This window comes from Diceros bicornis, chromosome 5 (genome assembly GCF_020826845.1).
Source record: "Diceros bicornis minor isolate mBicDic1 chromosome 5, mDicBic1.mat.cur, whole genome shotgun sequence".
NCBI classification, from domain to species: domain Eukaryota; kingdom Metazoa; phylum Chordata; class Mammalia; order Perissodactyla; family Rhinocerotidae; genus Diceros; species Diceros bicornis.
The window spans coordinates 25,109,397-25,134,816 of NC_080744.1; the positions used below are offsets into that span (position 1 = coordinate 25,109,397).

A 25,420-nucleotide genomic window follows, 5' to 3' on the forward strand; every position below is an offset into this window, starting at 1 on the left:
ATTACATCCGGTGTGGTCGTGGGGTCTGCTGGGAGCTTGGAGCGCGGGCCGGAGTACCGAGCGAGTAGACATGTCGGCGTCGGTAGTGTCGGTTATCTCGCGGTTTTTAGAAGAGTACTTGAGCTCCACTCCTCAGCGTCTGAAGTTGCTGGACGCGTACCTCCTGTATATACTGCTGACCGGGGCGCTGCAGTTCGGTTATTGTCTCCTCGTGGGGACCTTCCCCTTCAACTCTTTTCTCTCGGGCTTCATCTCTTGTGTGGGAAGCTTCATCCTAGCGGGTAATGACTCTAAGTAATCGCAATAATAATGTGTTACTTTGCGCTGCTTTTGTTCCCACAGTACCCTTCTCCTTTATGTCAGACCACCGCCTCGTGAAGTTATGAGTGGAGCCTGCATTGCCCTCCTTTTGTGATGGGGAAGTTGAGGCTCAGAGAGGTCAGATGCTTAATACCAAACCGCCGCCTGGGAGGTGGAATTAAATCTCGAAAGAAACCGTTACCTTCATCCTGCTGCTCAACCTGGTGATCCACTTCACTTTATATTGGTCCAGGGAAAACCATTCCAACTTTCTCTTAGCTTTAACACACCTTTAAAGTTGGTAGACTTTTAAAATGGAAAACCCAACTCTGAAGCATCTCTCTCACCTTGGCCTAATCACTACTAACCTTCAGTGAAGCATTTCAGTGAAGCATTTCAGTGAAGCATTTCAGTGAAGTATTTCAGTGAACAGTGTAAGACATATAAATAGAGGTGCTTTGCTTCTTGAATCATTCTTTACTTGACTTTGACTTTTATCTGCTCCTAATCATTTCTTGTGGATGAAATTGTTATCTCACTATCCTGAACTCAGTTTTTATTCAACATAGTTCTGCTTTAGCTTTATTATTATTTCTGATTCCCAGCATTTGATGCCTTGTAGACTGCCGTATTTAATGAAGGCTCACTGTCTTCGTAAATTTTTGCCAAAATCTGACCTTCTTGCTCAACAGGGATTCAATGAATACTGAGTCCAGGCTTGGCCCAGGGAGTGTTAGCAGGTCCAGTTTATAGGCGGCTACTGCAACATGGACGTTTCCAGGCACTGGTATCACCTGCTCTATGACTTTGAAAACATGCCAGGATTCATGTTTTTTTTTTCAGCATGATCATCATGAGTCAGGCCATTAATTGTATTTTGAATCTAATACAAAGTATTATGGTAAAAGCTTTGGGGATACATCAGGTATCTCATGTTCCTTGTCCTCAATGAATTTACAGTCTAGTTGGGGCACAGACAAAATACAGCGTTAGAATTGTCTGGAGACTTCCTTACAGCTTAAAGTTATAGACCTATAAAATGCTTACGCATTCAGATTGCTAGTTCAGACTCATGCCAGAGATACTCTATCTTCCCTCTCTCTCAGAACTTAAAATAAGCCTAAGGACTCCATGACTTGTGCACTAGACTAGTCTGGAGTGCAGTTAGCCTGTTAATGGGATATTTCACTACCATCTTTGAATTTTGTCTTAGATGACGAAGATGTGGTTGTCTGGCAGCATCCTGGCCTTCAGGTGTTGATATGTTACCATCATCAGATACACCACCTTCTCTGCTCTAGACTTTCCCTTCCTTCCCCTAAATACAGTTTGTGACTAAGAATTTTATTAGCTAGGCAGGAGAAGGAATCTTGAGAACCTCTGGTGAGTTTTGTTTGATGATTTTTGTCTTCCAGGTCTGGAAAGAGTAGGAATAGGGCAGAGCCTGAAAGCCAATTAAGAAAAAGAAGCTTTCTCCCTGATGAAGTCATGGTGACTTCATAAGAGTGACTCCTCAGGGCTATGTGGGAGAGTGTAGTTTGCTGAAGAGTGGCTGTGGACTCCAATTGTAGGTTATTAGTGTGGTAAAGCCAGAAGGTTTTTTAAGCAGATAGTTTTTCCTTATGCCAAGTCCTGTTTTTGAGACAGTTGTGGCTAAAAGTGAATTGGCAGACTCTTTCCCCTTCTCCCCAGTGAGAAGCCAATGGCTTGTCAATGAAGAGAATGCCTGGTGAATGGGCACTTTAATAGTGGAGTCAAGAGCCGGCCCTGATGGCTTAGTGATTAAAGTTCAGTGCTCTGTGCTTTGGTGGCCTGGGTTTGGTTCCTGGTCGCAGAACCACACCACTTGTCTGTCAGTAGGCATGCTGTGGCAGTGGCTCACAAAGAACTAGAAGGACCTACAACTAGAATATACAACTATGTACTAGGGCTTTGGGGAGGGGGAAAAAAAGGAGGAAGATTGGCAACAGATGTTAGCTGAGGGAGAACCTTTCCCAGCCAAAAAAAAAAAATAGTGGAGTCAATATGGGGGATTGAGATTTCCAAAACTGTTAGATAACAAATAATTGGGCCAGAGAAGTGAAAGTCGCTTTTGGGAAAAAAAAGGATTTATGACAATTCATAGTTGCCACAGAAGGGTATCCTTTGCATTTCTTTGACAGCATTGGCCTTACTAAATCCTGCTGCTTCTGCCATTTGTTAGCGCAGATCCTCAACTGGAGAATGATTTTAATGGGAATTTTGAAATTTGGAGCTTATCCTTTGTTCAGATTTTTGGGAAGGGAAGCTTTGTACCTATTTATGGTGCTGGGTTTTCTGATTTCCTTGTGTTGTGTTTCCTGTTGGAAGAGAAGGGAGGAAGCCCGTTTGGCTGAGAGGGAAGTGTAGGAGATTATGTTGAAGGATTCGGTAGTGCTGGATGCTAGAGTTTTGAGTGCCAGGCCAAGGAATTTGAATTTTATCCTGTAGGTGATAGGAAAGCATTTAAGGATTTTTTTTTTTTTTTTTAAATTGGAGTAAGGGAAAGACTTAAAATTGGTGTTAGCGAGTAGGATGAATTGGAGGGAAAAGTTCTTTAGTCTGGTTCCCTAATTTCTTTTTGGCACTCTGTTCTCTTCCATTCCTTCTGCATGTGTTAATTTAGCATATGCTTTTTGGAGATTGGTCAGTATGTTTTAAACCAATGTAGAATGCTACCACGCTTTAAAAAAGCCTGGTGTTATTCTATTCCCTCCTGACTGGGAAACTCGCCCATGGTTTCAAGAAGGAGCCAGAGGTAGAAAATCCCATTGCGAAATCTTTTTTTGGATCAACAGTGTACAGTATAGTAGGCTTTAAAAAGACGTCAGAGGTAGAATATTTTTCTTCTTCAGACAGATTTCAAACGTCCTCAGCAGCTGTTCTTGTGGTTAGATGTCTTTAGAGGAGGACATCTGTCCCTTTTTCAGAGTAACATTCCTGTGTTGGCAGCCTTTCTAGTTTCCTTTTGTACCTAACTGAAATCCCTCTTTCTGCTCATTTAAAGTGCTTGTTAGGAGGGATAAGTGGAACACATTAAGACTGTCCTTAAAATAAGTCTTTGAGCTTGATATCAGTTTTTAAGTCATTTCACAACTTTGGTCTATTCTGTTCTCTAATCTATATGAAACAAAATTGGATTAAAAAAAATAGTGTTGTTCACCCTAGTTTACAAATCCAAAAGCAGTTTGAAAGGCAAGGAGGCCTAATCTGGAATGTTTTCTGTCTCATGGGAGCTGTTGGACTATGTGGACTGGGGTCCAGAATTTCTTTGGAAATTATAAGATTTATGGGCCCTTATATTATCTCCCATAACTGCTATCCAGGAGATGGGAAATTTGCCAACCTTATGCCTGAGAGTCCCATTTCTAGATCTCTTTCATATCCATTGCTACTTCCTCATCTTTGGTAACTCAGTATCTCAATATGTCTTATCTAGGCTACTGTAATCTTCCTTGTTGGTCTACCAGCCTCTGGTCTCTCTCCCTCCAGTCCATCTTTCACTATGTTTGTAGGTTTGATTTGACTTGCAAATCTAATTGTGCCACTCCCTGCATGACATTTGTCTGTAGCTCCCAAAGAAAAATTAAAATTTTTTTCATGGCATACAGGCTCTTTCATGATCTGGTTGTGCCCATCTCTCCAGCTTCATCTCTTGCCTCTGCCTGCTCTGTACTTTATACTCCAGCATTGAGTCACTTGTTATTCTTTGAACATGCCGTGATGTCTCAAGCTATTTTATCTTTGCTTGACTGCCTGGAAAATTCCTTCATTTCTTAGATAGTTCAAGTGCTCTTCCGTTTGGAACCCTTCCTTGACTGCCCAGCTGATTTAGGTCTTTCTCCTATATTCCTGTTTCACCTTGTGTTTGTGTGTGTGTGTATGTGTGTGTAAGAGAGAGAGACCTGGGACTTTGATATTGTGCTGTATTTGTTCGCACGTCTATCTTCCCTTTGGAAGGTGAACCCCTTGAGGCTAGGGGCTGTCTTCATTTCTGCATCCTCAGTGATTAACACTGTATAAGTTAAATTGTGAGCATGCCTATAATAATTTAAGGAATGTTGAGCAATTATGTGCCAGGTTCTCTGCCAGGGTACTGAGGACTCAACCGTAAAACACACAGACATGGTCTCTACTCTCTCTCTTTTTTTTTTTTTTGGCAGGGAAAGAATTGCCCTGAGCTAACATTTGTTGCCAATCTTCCTCTTTTTTTTTTTTTCCCTCCCCAAAGTCCCAGTGTGTGGTTGTATATCGTAGTTGTATGTCCTTCTAGTTCTTCTCTGTGAGCCACTGCCACAGCATGGCCACTGACAGATGGGTGTGGTTCTGACTGGGAAGCGAACCTGAGCCGCTGAAGCGGTGAGAGTGCCGAACTTTAACCACTAGGTCATCAGAGTTGGTTCAGTCTCTATTCTCACAGAGTTTATAATCTAGTGGGAGATAACAGACAAGTAAATATGGATGTAGTGCTGTGATGGAGAAGTATTGGTGAGAATAGGAACACAGATGGGTGCTCAGTCCTGCCCAGTGGTCCTATAATACTTTCCTGGTATGTTTGCTGTTCCAAAATATGCTTCATAACTTCTCTCTTCACTTTCTTCTTTATTTCCTTTTTTCCTTTATTCTCAGTTGATGATCTTGCTTTATTTTCTCACTAAAAAAGAAGTAGCCAGGAATCCTTTCATCTTCCCACCAAGGAATCACAGCAGCCCATCTGCACCTCTGCCCCTGCTCTGACTTGCTTCCCATGATGGTGGGTGATGTGTCCCTGTTCTGTCAAAGGCCAACTCCTTCCCTTGTGTAGAGGATCCAGTCTTCTCTTGCTCACTCAGGGACTCAGCTTCTGCAGCCATCCCTCCATTCTCTACTGGATCATTCCCATCATACAAACATGCTCTAATGTTGTCCAATTAAAAAAAAAATCCATTTGACCTCAGATACCCCTCCAGCTACCATTCCGTTTCTTCTCTGTCATGACAGAATTGCTTGAAAGAATAGTCCAGTTGCTGTTTATGCTTTCTCACTTTCCATTCTTTCCTTAACTCACTTGGTGGTTGTCTGTCCCCACCACTCCAGTGAAACTGCTCTTGCCATCTTGCCAAATCTAGTAGCCGTTTGCCTCACTTTACCTGAATGCTCGGCAACATTTAGCATTTAACATGGTTGGCTGCTTCCTTATGTGTAAAATACTTTCTTCTCGAAGCTTTTGCAACACTACACTCTCCTGGTTGTTCCTTCTCACCTCATTGATTTTTCCTTCCTACTGTTTGTGCTAGGTGCTTATCTGTCTGAGGGTGTGGTTCTAGACCCCTATAACTACAACTACCACATTTATATTTTTAGTTCTGACCTGTCCCCTGAATTCCAAATTAGTAAACCAACTGCCCAGTTGACATCTTCACTTGGTGTCTGATACACACCTCCGGGTTGAACCTTCCCGCCCAGCCATCTGCCTCTTCACCAGTCAGTGCACAGTGTCAACAGTGGTAGAGTTGTTGAAGCTAAAAATTTAGGAGGTTTCCTTGGTTTCTCTTATCTTCCACATCCATTTCATCAGCAAGCCCTGTGTTCTCTAAAACATAGCCTGGATCTTTTCACTTATGTCCATTTTTACTACCTTACGTGAGCTCTTGGGCTCCTACATGATTCCACTGCCTCTTTAATTCTGTAAACCATTCTCCACATTGCAGTTCTAGCAACCGTAAAAAATGTAAATCAGATTATGTTATTCATTTGCTCAAAACTCTGAAATGTTCCATCGCACTTAGAACTACATCCGTACTCTTTACTGAGCCTTACAAAGCCCCACAGGATTTGGCCCTTGTCTCCCTCTTGCCCTTGATCACTAGAGTTTGGTCAGTCTGGCCTGTTGTACCTACAGCGTGTCAAGATTGTTCTTGCTACGTGTGTTGCTCTGCCCCCAGATCTTTGCATGCTTGGCTCTTGTCTTTCAGGTTTTGGTCTTAAATAGCAGCTTCTTAGAGAAGCCATCTGTGATCACCAAATGAAAAATAGCTTCCCAGTCACTCTCTTATTACTTTGTTTGATTTTCTTTATAGCACGTATATTTCCTTGTTTATTTGTTTTTTTATTTGTTATGTTTCCATTGGATGTAAGTTTCTTGGGAGCCAGACTCTTGTCTTTCTTGCTCTGTGCCATATTCCCAGCACTCAAGGTGATGCATGGCACATCGTAGATGCTCAGTAAATATTTTGCTGGGTGAAGGAAGGTTTAAGGAGATAGATTAAATTAGAACTGCTATAATGGAGCAGGCTGCCTCAGGAGGTAGTAAATTTCCATCTTTGGAAATGCTGGGGGGAGACTGAAGGGTCATTTGTGGAGGAGCTGTTTGAACAGGTGTTCTTTGCCTTTTTTGTGCCCAGTGCATCTGAGGGGTATGACGCCCCTATCGGTAACACAGACTCTGGAAGGTTTGTAATTCTCCAACTGGGGATGGCTTATCAGATTCTGGAAGTGGTGAGTGTACTTTGGAAAGCTTCCCAGGTGATTCATGGAGCTTCCCCCAGCATGCCCACCCCACCACCTCTTGGGCATTTTATGCATCAAATGAGGTGTTGGTCTTTATGACCTCCAAGGTCCTTTCCATCTCCTTAGGACTCTGGTTCTTATGTTGTCATTGAAATAACTGGGTTACTATGATCATGATAATGATAACACATCAATTCATTACTGTATCTTCATGGGGAGCTTCTCTTCTTTTGTCCCCTCCTGTTTCCCGAAACACTACTCTACTGCTGTCCTGTACCCCAATAGCCACTGTTAATAGTTTAGTACTATTTCTCTACATTTTTCCCTAGATGCCAGCTAAAACAAATGAGAAAATAATTGTATATACATCTATATATATTTTTAAGAGATATATGGAATGGAATAATTTTTTTGTCTTTTTTCACATAATATACCTTGCATATCTTTACTGTCAACCTATTGAGAATTTATCTCATTCTTTTGAATAATTGCATGGGATTTCGTTGCATGTCTAGTATAATTTATTTAAATAATTCCTTTGATGACATTTGGCCCGTTTTCACTTTTTTTCATCTTGACAAACATGCTGTTAGCATGTCTTTGTTCTGTAAGATAAATTCCTTAGTCAAAAAGTAAAAACATTCTAAATATTAATAGTTATTGCCAGGTGCTCTCCCAAATGGATGAACCAAGCTGTACTCTGCACAGCAGGATGTTAATTGCTTGCCCTTGCTTCAGTCATTGTCCTTCAAAGTTTGAATGGTCCAGGTGTCTGAAAAGATCAGTGGTGCTTCCACTGTGTTTACATGTTTAAGCATAATGAAGGTCTCTTGCCATGGTGATGGATTCTGGAGAGGTAATCTGGTAGTTTACTGACCTTTGGGTTAGATCTCAGTTTGTTGCCTTCTCTTGGGTAGTGATGGAATGGATATTAGCCCAAAGCAAATTTGGGTTTTCTTAAGTAGTGTAATCATTATCACAGGCGTAAAGATATTTCAGAAAAGTGTATTCCTGGAGCTTCCTTTTCATGTCAGATGGTGACTGGCTGATGTATCGTGTTGGATTCTTCAAGGGTATAGAATGTGGCAGTGGAGAGTTCTCTCTCAAAGTTATGTAGCTTAGGGTTCTTGCTTTTTTTGAGACGAGCAGCTTGGAGATCAAAGATTATCTACAACTATGAGGTCCTTGTGGATAAGCATCTTATGTTTATAATCTCTGCTATCCAATGTTTTGCACATTCCATTAGAAAATAATTCACATTTTCATAATTTTTTGTCATTGAGACCAGCCCCTTCCTTACTGCGTCAGCTACTTTCAAATCTGGGTACAATTATAAACTTAAGAGTTAAGAGAGTTCTAAAGATTTTTTGGTTATATATATTTTTCTGCATAAGCCTTTGATTTTTATCCTAACTCTAAGTCGTATTTTTTCCTTTACTTTTCCTTTAACAAACAATGAAGAATGTAAAACTTTGGTATACAACTTGCATTTTTAAATTCGCCCATCTAGCCACCACCTAGATCAAGACATAAAACATTACCAACACCCTAAGGCCACCTCCTTGCACCTTCCCAGTCACCTCTCCTGTGACAGATAAATACCACTATCTTGACTTGTATTACCATAGATTGGTTTTGCCTTCATGGTAAGCTTAAAGTACATGGACTTATACAGCATGTACTTTTTGTGTCTGGATTGTGTTGCTCAACATTATGTTTGTAGAATTCATCCATGTTATGAAGTTCTTTTTTATTGCTGTATAGTATTCTGTTGTATGCATATGCTACAATTTATCCATTTTACTGTTGTTAGATGTTTAGATGATTTCCAGTTTGGGCCTCTCATGGGTATCATTCCTGTACATGCCTTTTGATGCACTTTTGCATCATTTCTGTAGAATAGAATTGTTGGGTCATAGAGTATGTGTGTGTTCTTTAGCAGTCATATTTGTTTTATACTTCTAGGTAATCATATTTGTGTTTTGCTTCTTGTACAGTTTGCCTGAGAATACAGATCAACCCACAGAACAAAGCGGATTTCCAAGGCATCTCCCCAGAGCGAGCCTTTGCTGATTTTCTCTTTGCCAGCACCATCCTGCACCTTGTTGTCATGAACTTCGTTGGCTGAATCATTCCCATTTACTTACTTCAGGAGTTGGAGACTAGAAGAATGTAAGTGGTGATCATAGTCCTTGTCCCATATGTTGATTTTAGAAATAGAAATTGGATGGGGCTGGTTTTGATCATGGTTGGTAAGGTTTGTATATTGCTGATAAGACGTTTGCAGAATTTTCCATCGCTCTGCAGAGTATGCGTTAATATCATCATGATTCATCAGTGCTGCCGCTCTTGGTCATTGCCTTCTCTTCTCACTGTTCTGCAAATCATTAAGATAACAGAAAATGAGAGTTTGCCTGTAGCTAATACATTAATTTCTGCACCAATAACTCCATGAAAATAACTCCAAGATCTTGGAAGAGACATAAATTGTAGTTTTGTCTTTAGATTTGCTCTATAATTTTTTTCTGATTTTGATCTCAAATGACTTTAAATGCTGGACCATTGTCCTCATAGTACCTAGTATAGTGCTTACACTTGAAAGACATCCAGTATATGCTGAATGAATGACTGTGGCCATTTGCTAATAATATATGTGCTAAACTAGAAATAAATGGAGAAGTTGGATTAGCTTGGGAGAAGACTTTAAAGTATAGGATGAGATGTCGTTTGGTTCATTTGCCATTTTTCCTTTTCTAGCAGTAGAGCTCCTTTTTTCTAAAAAACTCTCATATAGAATCTCAGTAAATAAACAGCAGCGGAGCCGAAGTTGTTTTGGTTCACAGAGGTTGAAAAGCCCTCTCTGCTTGGCCTCTCCTTCATGTGTGGTATGACCTCCCCTCCGTCGCTCCCTCCCAAGCAGAATCCTGAAGCTCTAAGAAGTATGTGGTATTTTCCAAACTGTATATCAATACTGTTATTTTATATGTGAGGAAACAGAGGCTCAGAATAATCCAGTGGCCTGCCCTGGCCACATAGTTAAGTGGTTGCAGAGTAGGGCCTCTGTCCAGTGCTGCCCTTGGCCCAGTGCTCTTCCAGGACCGTACGCAGCTTACTGATGAATGAATGCCCTCTTTTCTTGGCTTTTCCACTACGAAAGTTTGTGTTGCTATTGGTGGTAGAGAAAAGAGAAACTTAGGAATGTTATCCTGTTTAGGGGAAGAATATCCCAGGACCAACCTCTTTCTGCCGCTACTTGGAGAGATATCATTTTTGTACTAATCAGAAAGCTAACACAAGACTCAGAGCAACCATGTGCAAAGCGTATGCAGTAATGTGACAGTGATTATACTTCAATTTCTGGCATGAATGAATCAGTTACTTATAATGTTACATAAATCCTTTTCATTATTGATAATTGCCTCAAAAACAGTTCTGTTAGTTCAGGTAAGGTTTCATTTTTGGTAATGATAAGTTGACAGAGATGGTTTATTTCAGTGAAAAAGTTTGAGAACCACTTCTTTCTACTATTCTAATACGATTGAACTCTTTAGAGACCAGATCAGGACTTGAGTTGTCCCCCACCCCCTTCCATGTGCCAGTCAATGCCTTGTTACTGGGAATACAAAGAAAAGTAAAATGTGGCTCCTACACTCAAGAATGAACAATCTCTAAGGGAGAAGTAAACATAGCAGTTAAAATACAACATAGTTAGAGGCACACTGAAGATCTGAACAGAGTGCTGTGGGAGTCCAGAGAAGGGAGCCACTCACTGTGTCATCTGGGAGCAGAGGCAGCAGACAAGGTGTCTGACCAGTGATAACTCCTTGAGTACAGCTAGAAAACTGACCCACCATTGACCTCCTTACACCTGCAAACATCATGAGTGACCTTTGGCTCTCTGATAGTAACCTTGCTGGAAAGGTCATAAGTCTTCTGGTTGCCTTACTCTAGATTTCTAAAGTTATTTTTTCCAGATGAGTTGTGTATGCTTAAGAAGGGGACAGAGCAAAGGTTTCAAGAATGTTCTCTAGGCTCAGGGAGATACCAAATCACGGAAAATTATTTTCTAGGGCTGTCGTGACTGGCAGAGGACTCTGCTGCAGAGAGCTTCATATTTCAAAATTATGACAAAAACAGAGACAAAAAAGCAGGCTCAGCAGAAACTGTACTGCAGACCATATTAACAACCTAGGGCCACCTGTTCAGCTGGGAATTATGGGCCCAAGTTACAGCAAAATCTTCCAATCCCACATTGCAGTGTTAAATCATTCTATAGAGTATGTTCATAGAAAAATCCTCTCTCTGGGGGACTGCCCAGGGGGTTTTTCACAGAGATCCTTCATTTGGTATAAACTATACTATCCTGCTCTCAGTTTTTAAATATACACCTATTTGCCCTTTTTATGTGATTCTAACTCAGTTCTATGTGCAGGGTGCCAAAACACTTTTAAAATAGTTTCCAAGTGAGCTCTCAATATTTATACCAACTCAGAGAGTAGAACAAAACAGATTGAATATTCTCCATACTTGCCAAGTACGTTGAGAGTTGGGTATAAAAAGAAGAAACAGTGTACTGCTCTTGCATGAATGTGGGGGTGACGTTTAAAACCAGCAGCTACTCTGGAAGAGGCAGATCAAAAGCAAATGGCATTGTGTTAAAAAAATAAATTTATTGAAGGAGAAGTATGGAAGTTAACAGATAGTGAGTGCTCACGGTGGGCCAGGTTTTACGTGCTTCTCGTTCTGTGTCTTATTTTCAAAGTAACTTCATGAGGATAGCCTTGCTAGAAATCTTATAACTAGTAAGTCTGGTAATCCAGTCTGACTTCAAAAAAAAATTTTACACCCCATTTATGCTTAAGGTTGTTTACTATAAAGTATTTGACAATTGCAGAATTAAAGAAATGTGTTTAAAAAGTTACCACAGGGGCTGGCCTGTTGGCGTAGTGATTAAGTTTGCACGCCCAGCTTCAGCGGCCCGGAGTGCGTAGGTTCGAATCCCAGGTGCGGACCGACACGATACTCATCAAGCCATGCTGTGGTGTTGTCCCACATATAAAAAAATAGAGGGATTGGCACAGATGTTAGCTCAGAGTCAATATTTCTCAGCAAAAAGAGGAAGATTGGCAACAGATATTAGCTCAGAGCCAATATTCCTCACCGAAAAAAAAAGTTACCACAGTTATTTCATCACCATCCTCCCCCTTATTACTATGCTTTTTTTTTCTGCTTTTATTGTGATGATTTGAAAAATACGGAAAAGTGCAGAGAATGGTACAACAAACACCCATGTATCCACCACCTGGAATTAACAGATTTTGAACAAATTAAACATTGTAGATTCAGATGAAGTTCCTTTGAATCACTTTCCAGTTCCTTCCCTCTGCTGTAAGACTTGAACTCCTTCATGGCAGTTTTGTTCAGCCAGGACTAATTTAAAACCTAACTCTATTAATACGACCTTTTCCAAACTTCAGACTTTGTGGTCTCCTGAAAACATGTCCAAAGATGGTGGTTTGAGAAACCGTGTGATAAAAGGTAGCTGCTTAGTTGGCAGCACTGGTTATAGGTGGCTGTTGAAGGGGAGGAAGACTATCCTCTACCCACTCTGGGTCCTTTCTGGCTGGGCTACAATTAAATTGATGTGAGACTGAATAGCAGGAGAAAATCAAACAAGGCTTTATAACATGTATACATGGGAGAAACCAGGGAAACTGAGTTTCTTGACAAATGGCAAAGGTTTTCACCTTGGATAGCATATTCAGGTAGACAAAGGAGGATGTTCGGGGTCAGGGAGTCAACTATGGGAGATGACCAGAAAGCACAGTGATCAAGAGTATGCAGATTTAAGTCCTCCCCTTCCGCACTGATAAGAGTTTCTAGAGATAAGGTCATCCCCCCTTCTTCCTGGTACAGAGAGGGAGATACCCTTACAAATGGAAGATTTCCGTTAAACAGAACTTTGATAAGAATGGGCTTAGCAAGGCTTCTCCCAGTCTATTGCTTTTAGGCAGTTTTTGGGGAAGCTCAAATCTCCTTCAGAGAAAATAATCAAGGTGAAGAGACATATTTTGAGGTGGCCAATTTTGATCTCCCACACTGTCCCTGTGGTCAAGAACAGACTCATAATGTTTTTTAGATTATCATAAAAATGGAAATGCTGCTAGTGAGAAATGCTGCTAGTGAGCTTCTGAGTTGGGAGAATCCACACACACCTGAAATAATGATCAGCGTTTGGCCTTTAGGTGCAGGAAATTGAGCGTGGCACAGAAGGTCATTAGATGTGAATATTTAAAAATTTACATATTATCTGTAAATATTTTCTGTTTTGTTTTTCTGTGTCTCTTTGTGAAATTCGTTTCAAAAGATGTCAGCTTATCTCAGGTGTTCTGAAGGGAAATGAAGAAAAGAGGGACATAGCTACATGAAGTCAGAGTTTGGGAGGGAAAATTCCTGATGACTTGGGCCCTGGATCAGAGGGAAAGTGAACCAGGCACAAAGGGACAAACCTGAACTTGGAGGAGTGCCCAGCCTGGAGGAGATTGTTAGCCAAGTGCTTGTGCTAAAACCTTGTTAGTGTTGTTTTGTTTTTATAATGGAAGCTGTTCTCCTACAGGTCTTTAATATTCACAGTGTTTAATCCTGGCTGGAGCTAGGGGGCTACAGGGCTGGGCAGAACATAACTGACAAACAGTACTATTTACAAACACGCAATTGCTGCTGGCTTTTTGAATTTATCAGTAAAGTACAGTGATCTAGAAAATTACCTCTGGAAGGGAATCTAAATGTTATTCTTTAGGCTCTGCTGCCATCTAGTGGATTGTACATTTTATATGCTGGAAAAATGTGCTACAAGGCGTGAAAGTTGAGTTTGGGGGAAGAAACCACTGATACCTTTGTGATATAACCTAGTTTCTTTCTAGTCACAGGAGGGCAGCAGAGGTCCAAGTGGGCTTAGAAGCTGGGTGGGGGTTGCTTTACATTCTGGCCAGAAGTGGGCAGTGTCGAGTTAGGCACCAAAGGGCATGCAACCTTAAAGTGGCCCCAGGGTTTTGTTACACAGGGAAGACCATGTGCATGAAGACCCACAGATTTTCCCTTTATTTCCTTTTCTTGTCAGTTTAAGAGCTCCCTTTTTGGTTCATTCTAGACCTGTTTTTGTTCCCAACATGACCCTCCGTTGGCAATTATCTTTAGTTTTTTGTTGAGGGGCTGTTTAGTTTTTAGTTCATTTTCTCTTTGATATTTCACTGTATATTAAGTCTAGCCGCCAAATAAGTCTCAAAAAGGGAGCTCTTCTAAATTTGTAAAAAATATTTTGAGTTAAGCACATTATAATCTTTTTCAACCCCTTTTCCCCCTGGTTGGAGGGTGAGATTAATTCTTTACCTATTATTCTTAAAACCTGAATCTGCTTATTTTGTTTACTTAAAAAAAAAATTGGTGACTCTCTAATTGGTGATTGAGCTCTATTTTATATTTGGTTCATTTAAAGCTACCTAAAAAAGGAAAAAGAGAGATAATATCAAGTAGATTTGTGTTTATGAAGTTCATTGCTGCCCTAACTCCTGCCTTATTTTCTCCATCCTTGCAGCTTGGATGATTCCTGCTACAGGTCATCTCACCCCCGGGTTGCATAGGAGCCTCTTCTCAGGGCTCTTGGATCCTCTGCATGCCCTTAATGTGGCACTTACCACATTGTTATGAAACTATTCATACGCTTTCCTGTCTCTCCCAGTGGACTCTTCAATTCCCTGAGGAGAGGGACCTCAGGGCCTAGCACAGGGCCAACAGTCACAGTGCATGTTTATGGAATGAGTATATGCATTAATAAATCATTTTCAACTTCAAGAAAATGCTATATAAAATAGTTACATCATTAGTTGCGTGGATGCTAAGATGGGAAAGTGCTGTGGAAGAAAGAAGCCAAGGAAAAAATTCATACGAGGGGCGATGGGGTGGGCACAATGGAATGAGATCTGCATTGTAGATGTTGCTCTGTTAACTGGTTGAATGGACAAATAAGCTTGTCTGTGAGGCCCAGTTTCCCCATCTGCACAGTGAGGGGATTGGCCTGAATGCTCATCAGTCTCTTGCAGCTGTTAAAGCCTCTGATTAATGGAATTCTTGATAGTGCCCATTGTGTTTGAGGAGGATTGGGCTGTTTGTGTGGATCCTCAATTGAGCTTTGCTTTTTTTTTCCTTCTTGCTTTTTTTCTTCAGTTGTTGCTTTTTATCCATATTATCAGATTCCCATCATCCGTTCACAGGAGGTGGAAAGTTAAAGTGTGACTATCTATAACAAATGTACAATGTTTGTATGAGGCCTTTTACAAAACTGGACGACATTTGTAAAATGTTTTACAGTTAGCACATTACCAGGCTTGCAGGACTCATAGTCCACATACACTTCTACGTGCGTTAACCCATGTGATCCTCATTGCCCGCCGTATGCTGGAGGGAGAGAAACAGTGGTATTCCCATTTTACACAGGAGGTAATTAAACCTTGGGGAATTTTTTTTTTAATTTTATTTATTTATTTTTTCCCCCAAAGCCCCAGTAGATAGTTGTATGTCATAGTTGCACATCCTTCTAGTTGCTATATGTGGGACTTGGCCTCAGCATGGCCGGAGAAGCGCTACGTCGGTGCGCACCCGGGATCCGAACCCCGGGCCGCCAGCAGCAGAGCGCGCGCACTTAACCGCTAAGCCACCGGGCTGGCCCAACCTTGGTGAAATTTAAGTTGACTTGTCTAGGCCCTAGAACTAATAAGTGACTGAGTGGGAACTTGATAACAGACATTTTTGATTCCAAACTTTTATATTCCTTCCTCTCTATTATGTTCGAATACTTTTGGATGATGAATATGTGCGTCTTTTTGTTAGCAAGTTTTCATTAAAAATATTAAACTTGCTTTTTTTTAAATGGGAAAAACTTAGAAGAGGTTGGTAATCAAGGATGAAGACAGGATATCTAAAATGTTTTTAAAAAGTCAGTCATCTTTAATATGATCCAGAAGAAATGCAGAAGAATGCGGATCAGGACACCTGGCTTGATCCAGAGAGGGTGACCCTGGACCAGTGGTGTCCAATAGAACTTTCTGTAATGTGGAAATGTTCAAAGTCTGCATTACCCAGTATAGTAGCTACTAGCCACGTGTGGTTATTGAACATCTGAAATGCGGCTAGGTGACCAAGGAACTGAATTTTTAATTTTAACTTAGTTTAAATTGTCACCTGTGGCTAGTGGCTATGGTGTTGGACAGCACAGCTCAGGACAGATCTGTCAAACTCTTAGGTTATAGTTTGCTCGTCTATAAAATGAGAGGACCAGCCTAGCTGATGTCTAAAACTCCTTTCATTTTTAAAAATATACGATCCTTGCTATCTGAAGTTGTAGTGATTCAAACTGAGTTCTGAACCTAGAATTTCTGTAGAGTGGTCTTTGATTCACATTTTATCTAATTTCAGTTTTAATTTGGTGACCAGGATCCAGGATGAGATGGATTTGAAGGAAAATCAGTATTTGAGCATATCTGCTCAGTGCTGGTGTCTGAATAGAGATGGTGCTGGAGAAGAATACAGATTCCAAGTAGAAATGACCCTGTCTGGCATTATCTTTTGTATCCATACAGAGAGTAATTATTTTTAACAGTTCTTTGTGTTTGTGCCTTGCTTTCTCTTAAGATGATTAGAACAGACTGATCAAATGGCGCTGTCTTTTCTGCATGGGTGAGGTAGACTGAAGAAGTCGTGCTAACTTTTCTCCGTAGGTGTCTTCCATTTTGCATGTCTCAATATCGGGAGGAAATTTTATTAGTCAGTTTCCTGAAACCTTTAAACCCTGGTTAGCAGTTGAAACCATTCTTCTGAGCTGTTGAATAGTCCAGTTTTGTTGAACTGACATTTCAAAGAATCCTAGAACCTCTGCTTTTAGGATACTGTCTGGTAAATATATTTCTGCCTTAAAAGAAGGGAGCAGGTCTTTGTAAATAGAATTTTCTGAAAACCACTATCAAAGAGACTTTCTCTCATGAGTCATTTTTGTTTCTAGATGGACCAGCCCCGGTGTCTTAGATTTAAATGTTTTAATATCATAGAGTCTCAAAACTTGGCTTTTGTACTAAACTAGGATTTCTTTAAAATTCTAAATGTGTCAAAGCTCTTCACTGAAATGGCCCTGTGTTCTAGTCCTCTCTCACCTTGACCATTAAAGCTGATGTGTTATTTTCGTTCATAGTGTACTGTCAGAGTTTGCTTTAAGAAATTTGATAGAGTGAATAGGTGAGTTTTAGTAGGTCTGTTTGTTCTTGTTTGGCACTGTGAACACTTTTTCTTCCCTGTTTTTGCTCTGTCTTTTACACATTTCTCACAATTCCACTGATGCAGGAATGTTCTGCAATTATGTGGCTTTTCTCTAAATACCATTGTTAGGGAAATAAAAGCACTCTGGCCGGAAGACTAAGAGCTTTCCTTTAAGCTCTGATGCTAGCATCTCCGGTCACCTGAACTAATACACAGAATAAGGTGGTGCCCTTTTACCTGCAGGCCTAACCCAGCTCTTCTGAAAGGTAATGTTCCCCAACGTTTTTCAAGTCATGACTCACATAGAAGATTACAGCATTTTTATGGCACTCTGCAGGAAAATTGGCTGTTTATGGCTAGAGACATTGGAGGCCCTAGGGCCAAGGGGTCACTTTCTGGCCGCATCCATAGTGGAGCACACCAGGTGGGCAGCTTTGGGAGGGTGGGGGACGTTGGATGCGGGCACTGGAAAGGAAGCCTGTGTTTGCAGGATGGGGCTCTAGCTCACGACTCACAGCTCCCAGTCCCCTCTGACTGTAGCAGCAATGTGGCCACTTCTCTTGGAATTGTTCTCCATCTTCTTCTTGCCAAAAATAACCTTATCTTTAAATGAGAATAAAATTATTTCTTCTGTTTCGGTCCTTTGTTAAATCTGAGATTGGAAATTTTCCACTATTTTCTCTCTTGAATTCTTCCTTCTTCCATCCCCCACAAAACTGGAATTTAGTGCTTTATGAGCTTTCTAAATCCAGAAAAGCTCTTTAGGCTAAACTGCAACCCCCTCACCTCAAAAGAGTTTGTGGGCCCAGAGAGGTCACAGTGGCTTGCGTGAAGTTGTGCAGCTAATTAACTGTGGAGCTGCAGTTAGAACCCATGTCTACAGTTCCAAGTCAGTTTTGCCTTGCTGTGCTTGGAATACAGATTTGAACATTAATTTTTATGGATACCTCTATAAAATGTTCTGTGAAAAATATTTACTTTGTTCTGGTTGTTCTAGCCTGTCTTAAATACTGTCCAGAATTTGGGAATCGCTTAACTGTCTTCGTGGGTTTAGAATTTACATCTAAACATGGGGACCTTGCTGTCTGTAGTATCATGGGACATTTTTAAAACTTTAGATATCTTTTCTTACCTTTCTGTTGCTTTCTTTTAGGTTCACTTTTTGATTTCCCCTGGAGAAGAGCTCTTGAGATGGCAGCTTGTTGGACACATGGATTTTCTTCAGATTTATAGTTACTACCGCCTCTGATTTGGTGTGCAGGTGGAGAGCCCAGAGAGGATCCCTGGCTTGTATGTCAGAACAGCTTTGTAATGAGCATTTGTTAACACGACCTCTGCCTTGCATTAAGTGTAATCTTTTTGCCTTCCAAATTAAAAAGCTCCATGCCACTCCTTCCTATGCCTCTGGCTCTGTTTTTTTGTTTTTATTCTTTGTTGGTATTAAAATTCTTTTTTTCCTTCAGTCCTCTGTGCAGAGCTCTTTTGGAGTTGATAACTTGCAACTAGGCATCTACCCCCATGTTTTCATTAAGTGTATTGAAGTTAATGACAAAGGCAGTGCTGACAACCCTGGGAAACGATGGCCGTTTGTCTTTCCCCTGGAGCTGGTGGTAATCCTTCACTAATCTTTTAATTGTTACAGGTGGTTCCGCTCTTATGACACAATGCGTTCCTGGAATTGCATCATTAAGCGCTTTGTTAGATATTGAACTTAAGCGTGTGCTTCCACATTTACATCTGTTTCAGTATGCTTTAGTGGTGAAAAGTGAAATATGTATCTCTTAGGCAGTGTAAGCAGAGTGCAAAAAGTAGGGGTTTATTTATAGAATACAGTACTCTCCAAATCACCTTCACAAATATTCTCTCATTTTGTTCTTGTGATTATCTCGGGTTCCAGTCCTCGTTAGATAGGTGAAGGAATTGAAGCTCAGATTTGTAACCTGCTTAAAATCAGAGTTCATGACACAGCGTGGGTAGAACAATAAGTCTGCTGGCTGGAGTCTAGGCACATTTATCTGTCATGCTAGCAACCCTATTTCCATCTTGGGTGCTATATAGGAAATAAGCTATGTTGAGAATTCCACTCTTTAGATTTAGTTGACTGCTGAGGTGGTGAGTTGTGCTGTAGAGGTTCTCCAACTTGGCTGCACATTAAATCGCTTGGGGAACTTGAAATCTCGATGGCCAGTCACACCCCGGATCAATTAAATAAAAGTCTTTGGAGTTGGCATCTACTTTGTACAGCTACCCAGGTGACTCTAATGTGCAGCCAGATTGGAGAAGCACCACTCTGGATTCTTGCTCCTCAGAATGTCGTCCATTGACCAGCCGTGTTGACATTACCTGGGAGGTTATTTGAAAAGGAGACTAGCAAGCCCCACCCCAGGCCCTCCTGAAGCAGAATCTTTATTTTAACATGGTCCCCAGGTGATTCATGTGCATATTAAAGTTTGAGAAGCAGTGATCTAGAACAGTGGTTCTCAAATTTTGGTGTATCTCACACTTACCTGGAAACTTAGTTAAAAGCTTGGGCCTCTGTGTTTATTAGCTCTCCGTGTAACTCTGATACACCCTCAAGTTTGAGAACAGTTCTAGATCAGGAGTTGACAAGCTTTTTCTTAAATGAATGGGCATGGCTATGTTCCAGTAAAACTTTCATTTACAAAAACAGGCTGTTGGTCCATGGGCCATGGTTTGCCATTCCTGGGGATGCTAGTTCACTAAAATTATTGAGGAATTTAATTTGCTTTAAAACTTTTATATGCAGGTATGGCTTTGTCAGCAGGCTTCTGGATTATTTTTTGTCTTGGTTAATAAACAGGTATTTTGAATAAGAAAAGCGTTGAACTTCAAGAGAAATGGGTTGAAAACTGGGAATAATAGTAATAATTTTATCAAAGAAGACATTACAACTTTCAGAGCCTTTAATACAGATTTTGTTTTATGTTTCCCAATGATCTTGAGATTCGTGAGGCAGATACTGAGTTCGCATATATCTGATTAGCTATTGTCTCAGAGGTGGTTTACCCAAGCCAGAGACCATCAACAGAAACATTCATCTTTGCTGTGTGTTTTCACCATTTGCAATAGGGCAAAAACCTATAGAACGTTTTGAGAGTCTTGAGTTTAAATTTAGTTAAAAGCTCATTACAAGTGACTTTTGCTTCTGTTGACTTGCCCAGTGGTTCTCGGCTCTGTATATACAGAAGTATTAGCTGTGGAAATATTTCTTTAAGTTAAAAAAAAAAAGCATTACCCTACCCCACCCCCCAATCGGGTTTCTGATTCTTTGGTGTATTTTTTTAGCTGAAGCAGCTAAAGACTTAGTAGATGGAGGCACTGAGCTGGGACAGGTAATGTTTTCATTAGATGCCTCTTCCTGCCTCTGGAACTTTCTTAGTACACCCCCCTCACCCCTCCTGTGTTGTGATGATGCCTCCCCATGGGCCTTAGACATGGGTGCTCAATGCAGCCTGTTGAACGAGTGGATTTTGAGCACTACGGTATGGAGAGTGAGGTGTATCCTAGCATTTCCTGCTGCCTCTAGCTTCACACCTTATGGGGTGGGTTTATTTTTATTTTCTGTGCTCTTTTGCGGGGCCAGAAGCCATTTGCTGCAAAGGCTGTATTCGGTCTGCTCCCTGCCATTCTTTGCAGCAGTGGAAAGCCTGATGCTGAGCGCCTGCTGCCCACACACTTCCGTCCCCTATCACGTGGAAACCATCTCTTCTGTTTTCTTCTCCTAGCAGCCTATACCCTTGGCCTCTTTGATCACATCCTTTCATCTTGGGCTTCAAAACACTATTGTTATGATGGTTGGAAAGTACTTGGGGAGGTCAGAGAGGCCTGCTCCCTGCTTTTGGGGGCTCAGCAAGCTAGCACTGGCTGGTTACCAGGGCAGGGAGCTTGTGCACAAACCCAGCATGAGCCTGCTGTCCTCCCTTGGTGGCTTGCGGCTCTGAGTATCTAAAGTTTGAGTGCTATGTAACTTTCAAACTACATTTAATTAAAAAAAAAAATAACATATGAAAAATGGATTTCTCCTGGGGGGGAATACTACACTTCTCAGAACAAGGATTTTAGATGAGGGAATGAGAAAAAAGCAGGAGGAATCTTATGAAGAACTAAATAAAAAATATTGTATTTGCTTACATTGAATTAATAGGTGGGTCCAAGCTTATTGCAAAACTGCTGTCAATGGGATGAAAAAGAGATGTATTTTCAAGCCACCAGAGAGGCAGCCTGGTGGGGCAGAAGGCACTTGGCTGGATCTGAAGGTGTTGATTCAAGAACCTGTTCTGCCGCTTACCGTCTGTTGGCCTTTTGTTTTGTCTCTAAAAGTTAGCAAATCAATTAGGCACCTAAGCGCTGTGCTACATAGTGCATGGGGTTATAAAAGATAATTTCATAAGATTGTAGAAGATATGAAAGGTAAGACACAGCCCTTGCTGTCCAGGAGCGAGTGAGCTCACGGTGAGTGTCTCCCGTGTGTCTGGCGTGGTGTTCAGTGCTCGCCTGGTATTTACGTTTCCTATAATCCCATGAGGGAGGGGGGTGGTATTCTCCTTTTCCAGATGAGGAAATGAAAACACAGTTCGCAACTGTTAGAGTTTGAATCTTATTTCTACCTGATTCCAAAACATTTGGATTAGGCTTTGAATGAAATGAATAATACTTCACACATTGTCCCAACAAAATGTCAGTGAAAGTACCTTATTAATGTACCTGCTCTACAAATGCGTCAGTGTTCTCACTGCTGTCATCAGAAATGCTGAGAACTGGTCCACACAGTGCTTTTCTCCCTCAGCTGCGGCTGCGGGTCTAGCTTCACTGGCTTCCAGCTAGAGGACTGGCGGCCAAGGGCAGGCCTTCCTCTTCACCTGGAGGAGAGAGACCTCTCTAAGAGCCCCCATTAGGGTCTGTTATTCAGGCCTGCTCTCCCTTTTTAAATCCCAGGGATGACCAACTTTGTTTTTAACTTTTTATTATTGACGTTTTCACACACACGCGCAGACAGCAAGACACTAGTAAAATAAATTCCCAGATACCCAACACTCAGCTTCAACAATTATCAACATATTCCGCCAGTCTAGTTTCAGGGTATTAATTAATATGAGACGTCTGGTGGGAGAGCTCTTTTCTGTTACTCCATCATTTAGTTAAAAAATAAATAGTTGAGTGCCTACTCTGTGCCAGGTACTAGAGATACAGAGAGGATGAGAACAGACAAGCTGCCTCCCTTTCGGAGCCTGAAGTTCTAGTTGGGAAGAGAGCCAAATTAGCACATAAATAGAATCCTGTTGTAAGTGGAGCAAGGGAAATAAACTGCATAAGGTGGCTGGAAATGGGGATGGGGAGGGAGCTGCCTCGATGCAGTGGTCAGGAAGGACCTCTCTGAGCAGGTGGCTTTTAGGCTGAGATCTGACAGCTGAGAAAGAGTCAGCCATGGACCAGCCAGCGGAGTGTCCAGATATTGCTTACTATCTCTTGTTGCCATATGATTGAGCAGTGGAGTTTGCACGTGCAGAAAGTATTGCCTCAGGAGACTACTGGCGTCAACAGCGTTTATGGAGGGAGAGCCCCCTAAATGTAAGGGCTCTGTTGTGTCATTCTAATCTAGTCGTAAAGGGGGATCAAGTAGGTGCAAACAGAGTCATGGAAGAGGGTAGGGACGTCCAGGCAGACTACAAGACACCGGTCTTGGGGAGTCCTGAGACCCCAGTCCTTTTGCTCTTCCTTCCTCTGTGATGGCTGCATCTGGAACCACGTGGGACTCAGGTGTCCACAGTGCTTGGTGGAAAGCCAGGGATCCGAGACCAGTGCTGATGTGGGCCTAGTTCACTGTGATCCCAAGCAAGCTACTTCACCCACTTCCTCATTTGTGAAAGAGGGAGGTAACACTCTGTCTACTGCTTAGGTTTACTGTGAAGATCAAAGGAGAGAATGTTTGCTTGGGTGGTGAACAGACGCAGGATATTGTTCATAAAGATTCTAGATAAGGATGTTGGCCCACCCATATCCCTTGGTAAATCACTGGAATAACTTGGGTCAGCAAGGAGAAGCAAGGACGCCCTAGAGGTTGCTAAAAATAGTGTCTTGAAGTCTCCACTGGAAAGAAGTCCTTTTTAAGGTTAACCCAGTTTCCTTTCATCAAGGCTGGAAGCATGAAACGGAGACCAGTTGCTCACCACTCTCTAAACCACATTCCTTCTTCTACTTAAACTCTCTTAAGTCCTGCCAGCCTTGCCTTACATTTATATGCTCTTCCCCTAATATTTTCTTTTTTTCTTCTTGGCTGAATTTTATGTGGGTGATTCAGGGAAAGGGTAGACAGGCACTCTCCTCTGCGTCCCAGTGGGAGTTTTGAAAGGCTTTGAAATGGGAGGGCTCTCTCCCCTGGATCCTATTGTCTCTGGAATGGGAGCATGCCCACATTTCCAGAGCAAACAGAGAGACTGGGCTCCCCTCTTCTCAAAGATGGTGAACCCCCCTCTGGAACGATTTAGGGTATTCTGGCCTGATGGCTGCCCAGAGAAGCGGCCCACTGGAAGTGCTGCAGAGGTCTGGCTTTCTGCTTTCAGACCTTGTGTTCTGTAGGGAGCTCGAGAGGACCCTTCTGAGGCCAGGGAGGCTCCCAGAGGATGAGAGGGGAGATAAGAAATGAGAGTGTTGAGGGATGATGCTGTGAGAGGAGTCAGGGAGGCCTGGAGTGCTCTGGGGCCAGGAGTGTTGGCTTTTGTCAGAAACTTGGCCACAGCCTCGCCAGTGCCTCCTGGTTCTGTAATTTCCCCTCCATCAAGCTCTCCCGGAAGCTGGAAGCAACAAAGTGCACATGATGGTGTAACAAGAAGCTCCTGAGGCTGTAGGGAAAGGAGAAGTGGTCATCCATCTTGGGAAATAGCGACCCCCGGGGGGGCCCCAGAGCCCTAAGCTCACCTGGGTGCTGACCCAGCTAAGCAGCATGCATGTCCAGTCTGACTGAGCCCAACTGATCTGCACACCTGATCTCCCTTCATCTTTCTGGCGATTCCTGTATAATTTGCATTTCGGTTTACTACATTTTTTCACAGCTATTATCACTTTCAATCCCTTCAACAGCAGTGAGAAGTAGGTGGGCTACTTTTTTTTAATCCATATGATTGATGAAAAATTGGGACTCAGAAAAGCTAAAAGCCCTAGGAGAGAAGGGGAGTGAAGCTTACAGATAACAAGTGCTTCTCCTGACTCCTGCCCGAGGACCTGTCCCCAAAATATAATAACGAAACTTCCATCATGCATTTATCATCATTGACGCATCTCATCCACGCCTGTGCCCTCTCTGGACTGTTAGCAACTTGAGGACAGAAACTGTGTGTATTTAATGGGAACAGTCTTTTATTGAAAGAGATGTATATATATAATCTACATTCACTAAAATGCACAAATCTTAGGTGTACACTTTGACGTGTGTTGACGTGTGTATACACCTGTGTAACCACCAGATCACGATATAGAACATTCCACCACCTGGAAGTTTTCCTCATCCCCCTTTCCTGTCAATCCTTCCACCCAGAGGCATCCACCCTTCTCATTTCTATCACTGGTGATTTCTTTTGCCTGCTCTTGAACTTCGTCTGTGTAGAGTCATACAGTTTGCACAGAGATGGATCCCCAGGAGCCTGGCACGGCGTGGCACGTGGCAGGTGTGTGATGTGAAAGAAAGCCCTGGTTCTTAATCTACCCTATAATAGAGCACTGATCCCGTTGGGAAACTGAGGCTGAATGGTTAGTGACCTGCCCAGGGCGTGAGGCCGGTGAAGTGGTAGATCCTGGATGCCAGCCCAGGCTCCCTGATTCTGAATCTGAAGGTGTCTCCTGGCCCCCAGCGGGGCTCCCCTGCCCCTCCCTCTGGGCTCCCTTCTACCACTCTGTGTGAGCCAGCGACTATCCTGGGCAGGTGGTGCCCCCTGCTGCCTGTGGGGCCTGACCCAGACCCTCTCTCCTCCATGGGATGTGACAGGGTCACACGGCTCGGCGCCCAGTGCAGTGACTGGCAAAGGGTAGGGGCTCTGCTATCTGAATGAAAGTCACTTGCCCTTTTATTTTTCTCTGAAAAGAGGTTTTCCTAAGCTTTGAGAGCTTGCTTTCCCCAGAATAAACAGATGGAGGGAGAAGAGGACTCTTTGGTGGAGCGCTGCTGCCCCCAGGTGGCTGTCTGGGGACACTACCACAGAGCAGGGAGTCCAAGCCCCGCATTTTTCAAGTCTCAGGTTTTGGTCTCTGTTCTGCGGCTCCTCATCTCCTGGTCTCCTGAATCCTGATCTCCTTG

The 25,420-nt window shown here is 42.2% G+C and overlaps 1 protein-coding gene across 1 annotated transcript; it reads left to right on the forward strand.

The window, feature by feature from the left end:
- Positions 1 to 15: 15 nt before the first annotated feature.
- Positions 16 to 18,507, forward strand: DAD1 (defender against cell death 1). The gene is made up of 3 exons (XM_058540998.1): positions 16 to 281; positions 8,805 to 8,979; positions 18,266 to 18,507. The coding sequence occupies exons 1-2, from the start codon at positions 71 to 73 to the stop codon at positions 8,933 to 8,935; spliced, it is 342 nt and encodes a 113-aa protein (XP_058396981.1). The 5' UTR covers positions 16 to 70; the 3' UTR covers positions 8,936 to 8,979; positions 18,266 to 18,507.
- The last annotated feature ends 6,913 nt before the right edge of the window (positions 18,508 to 25,420 follow it).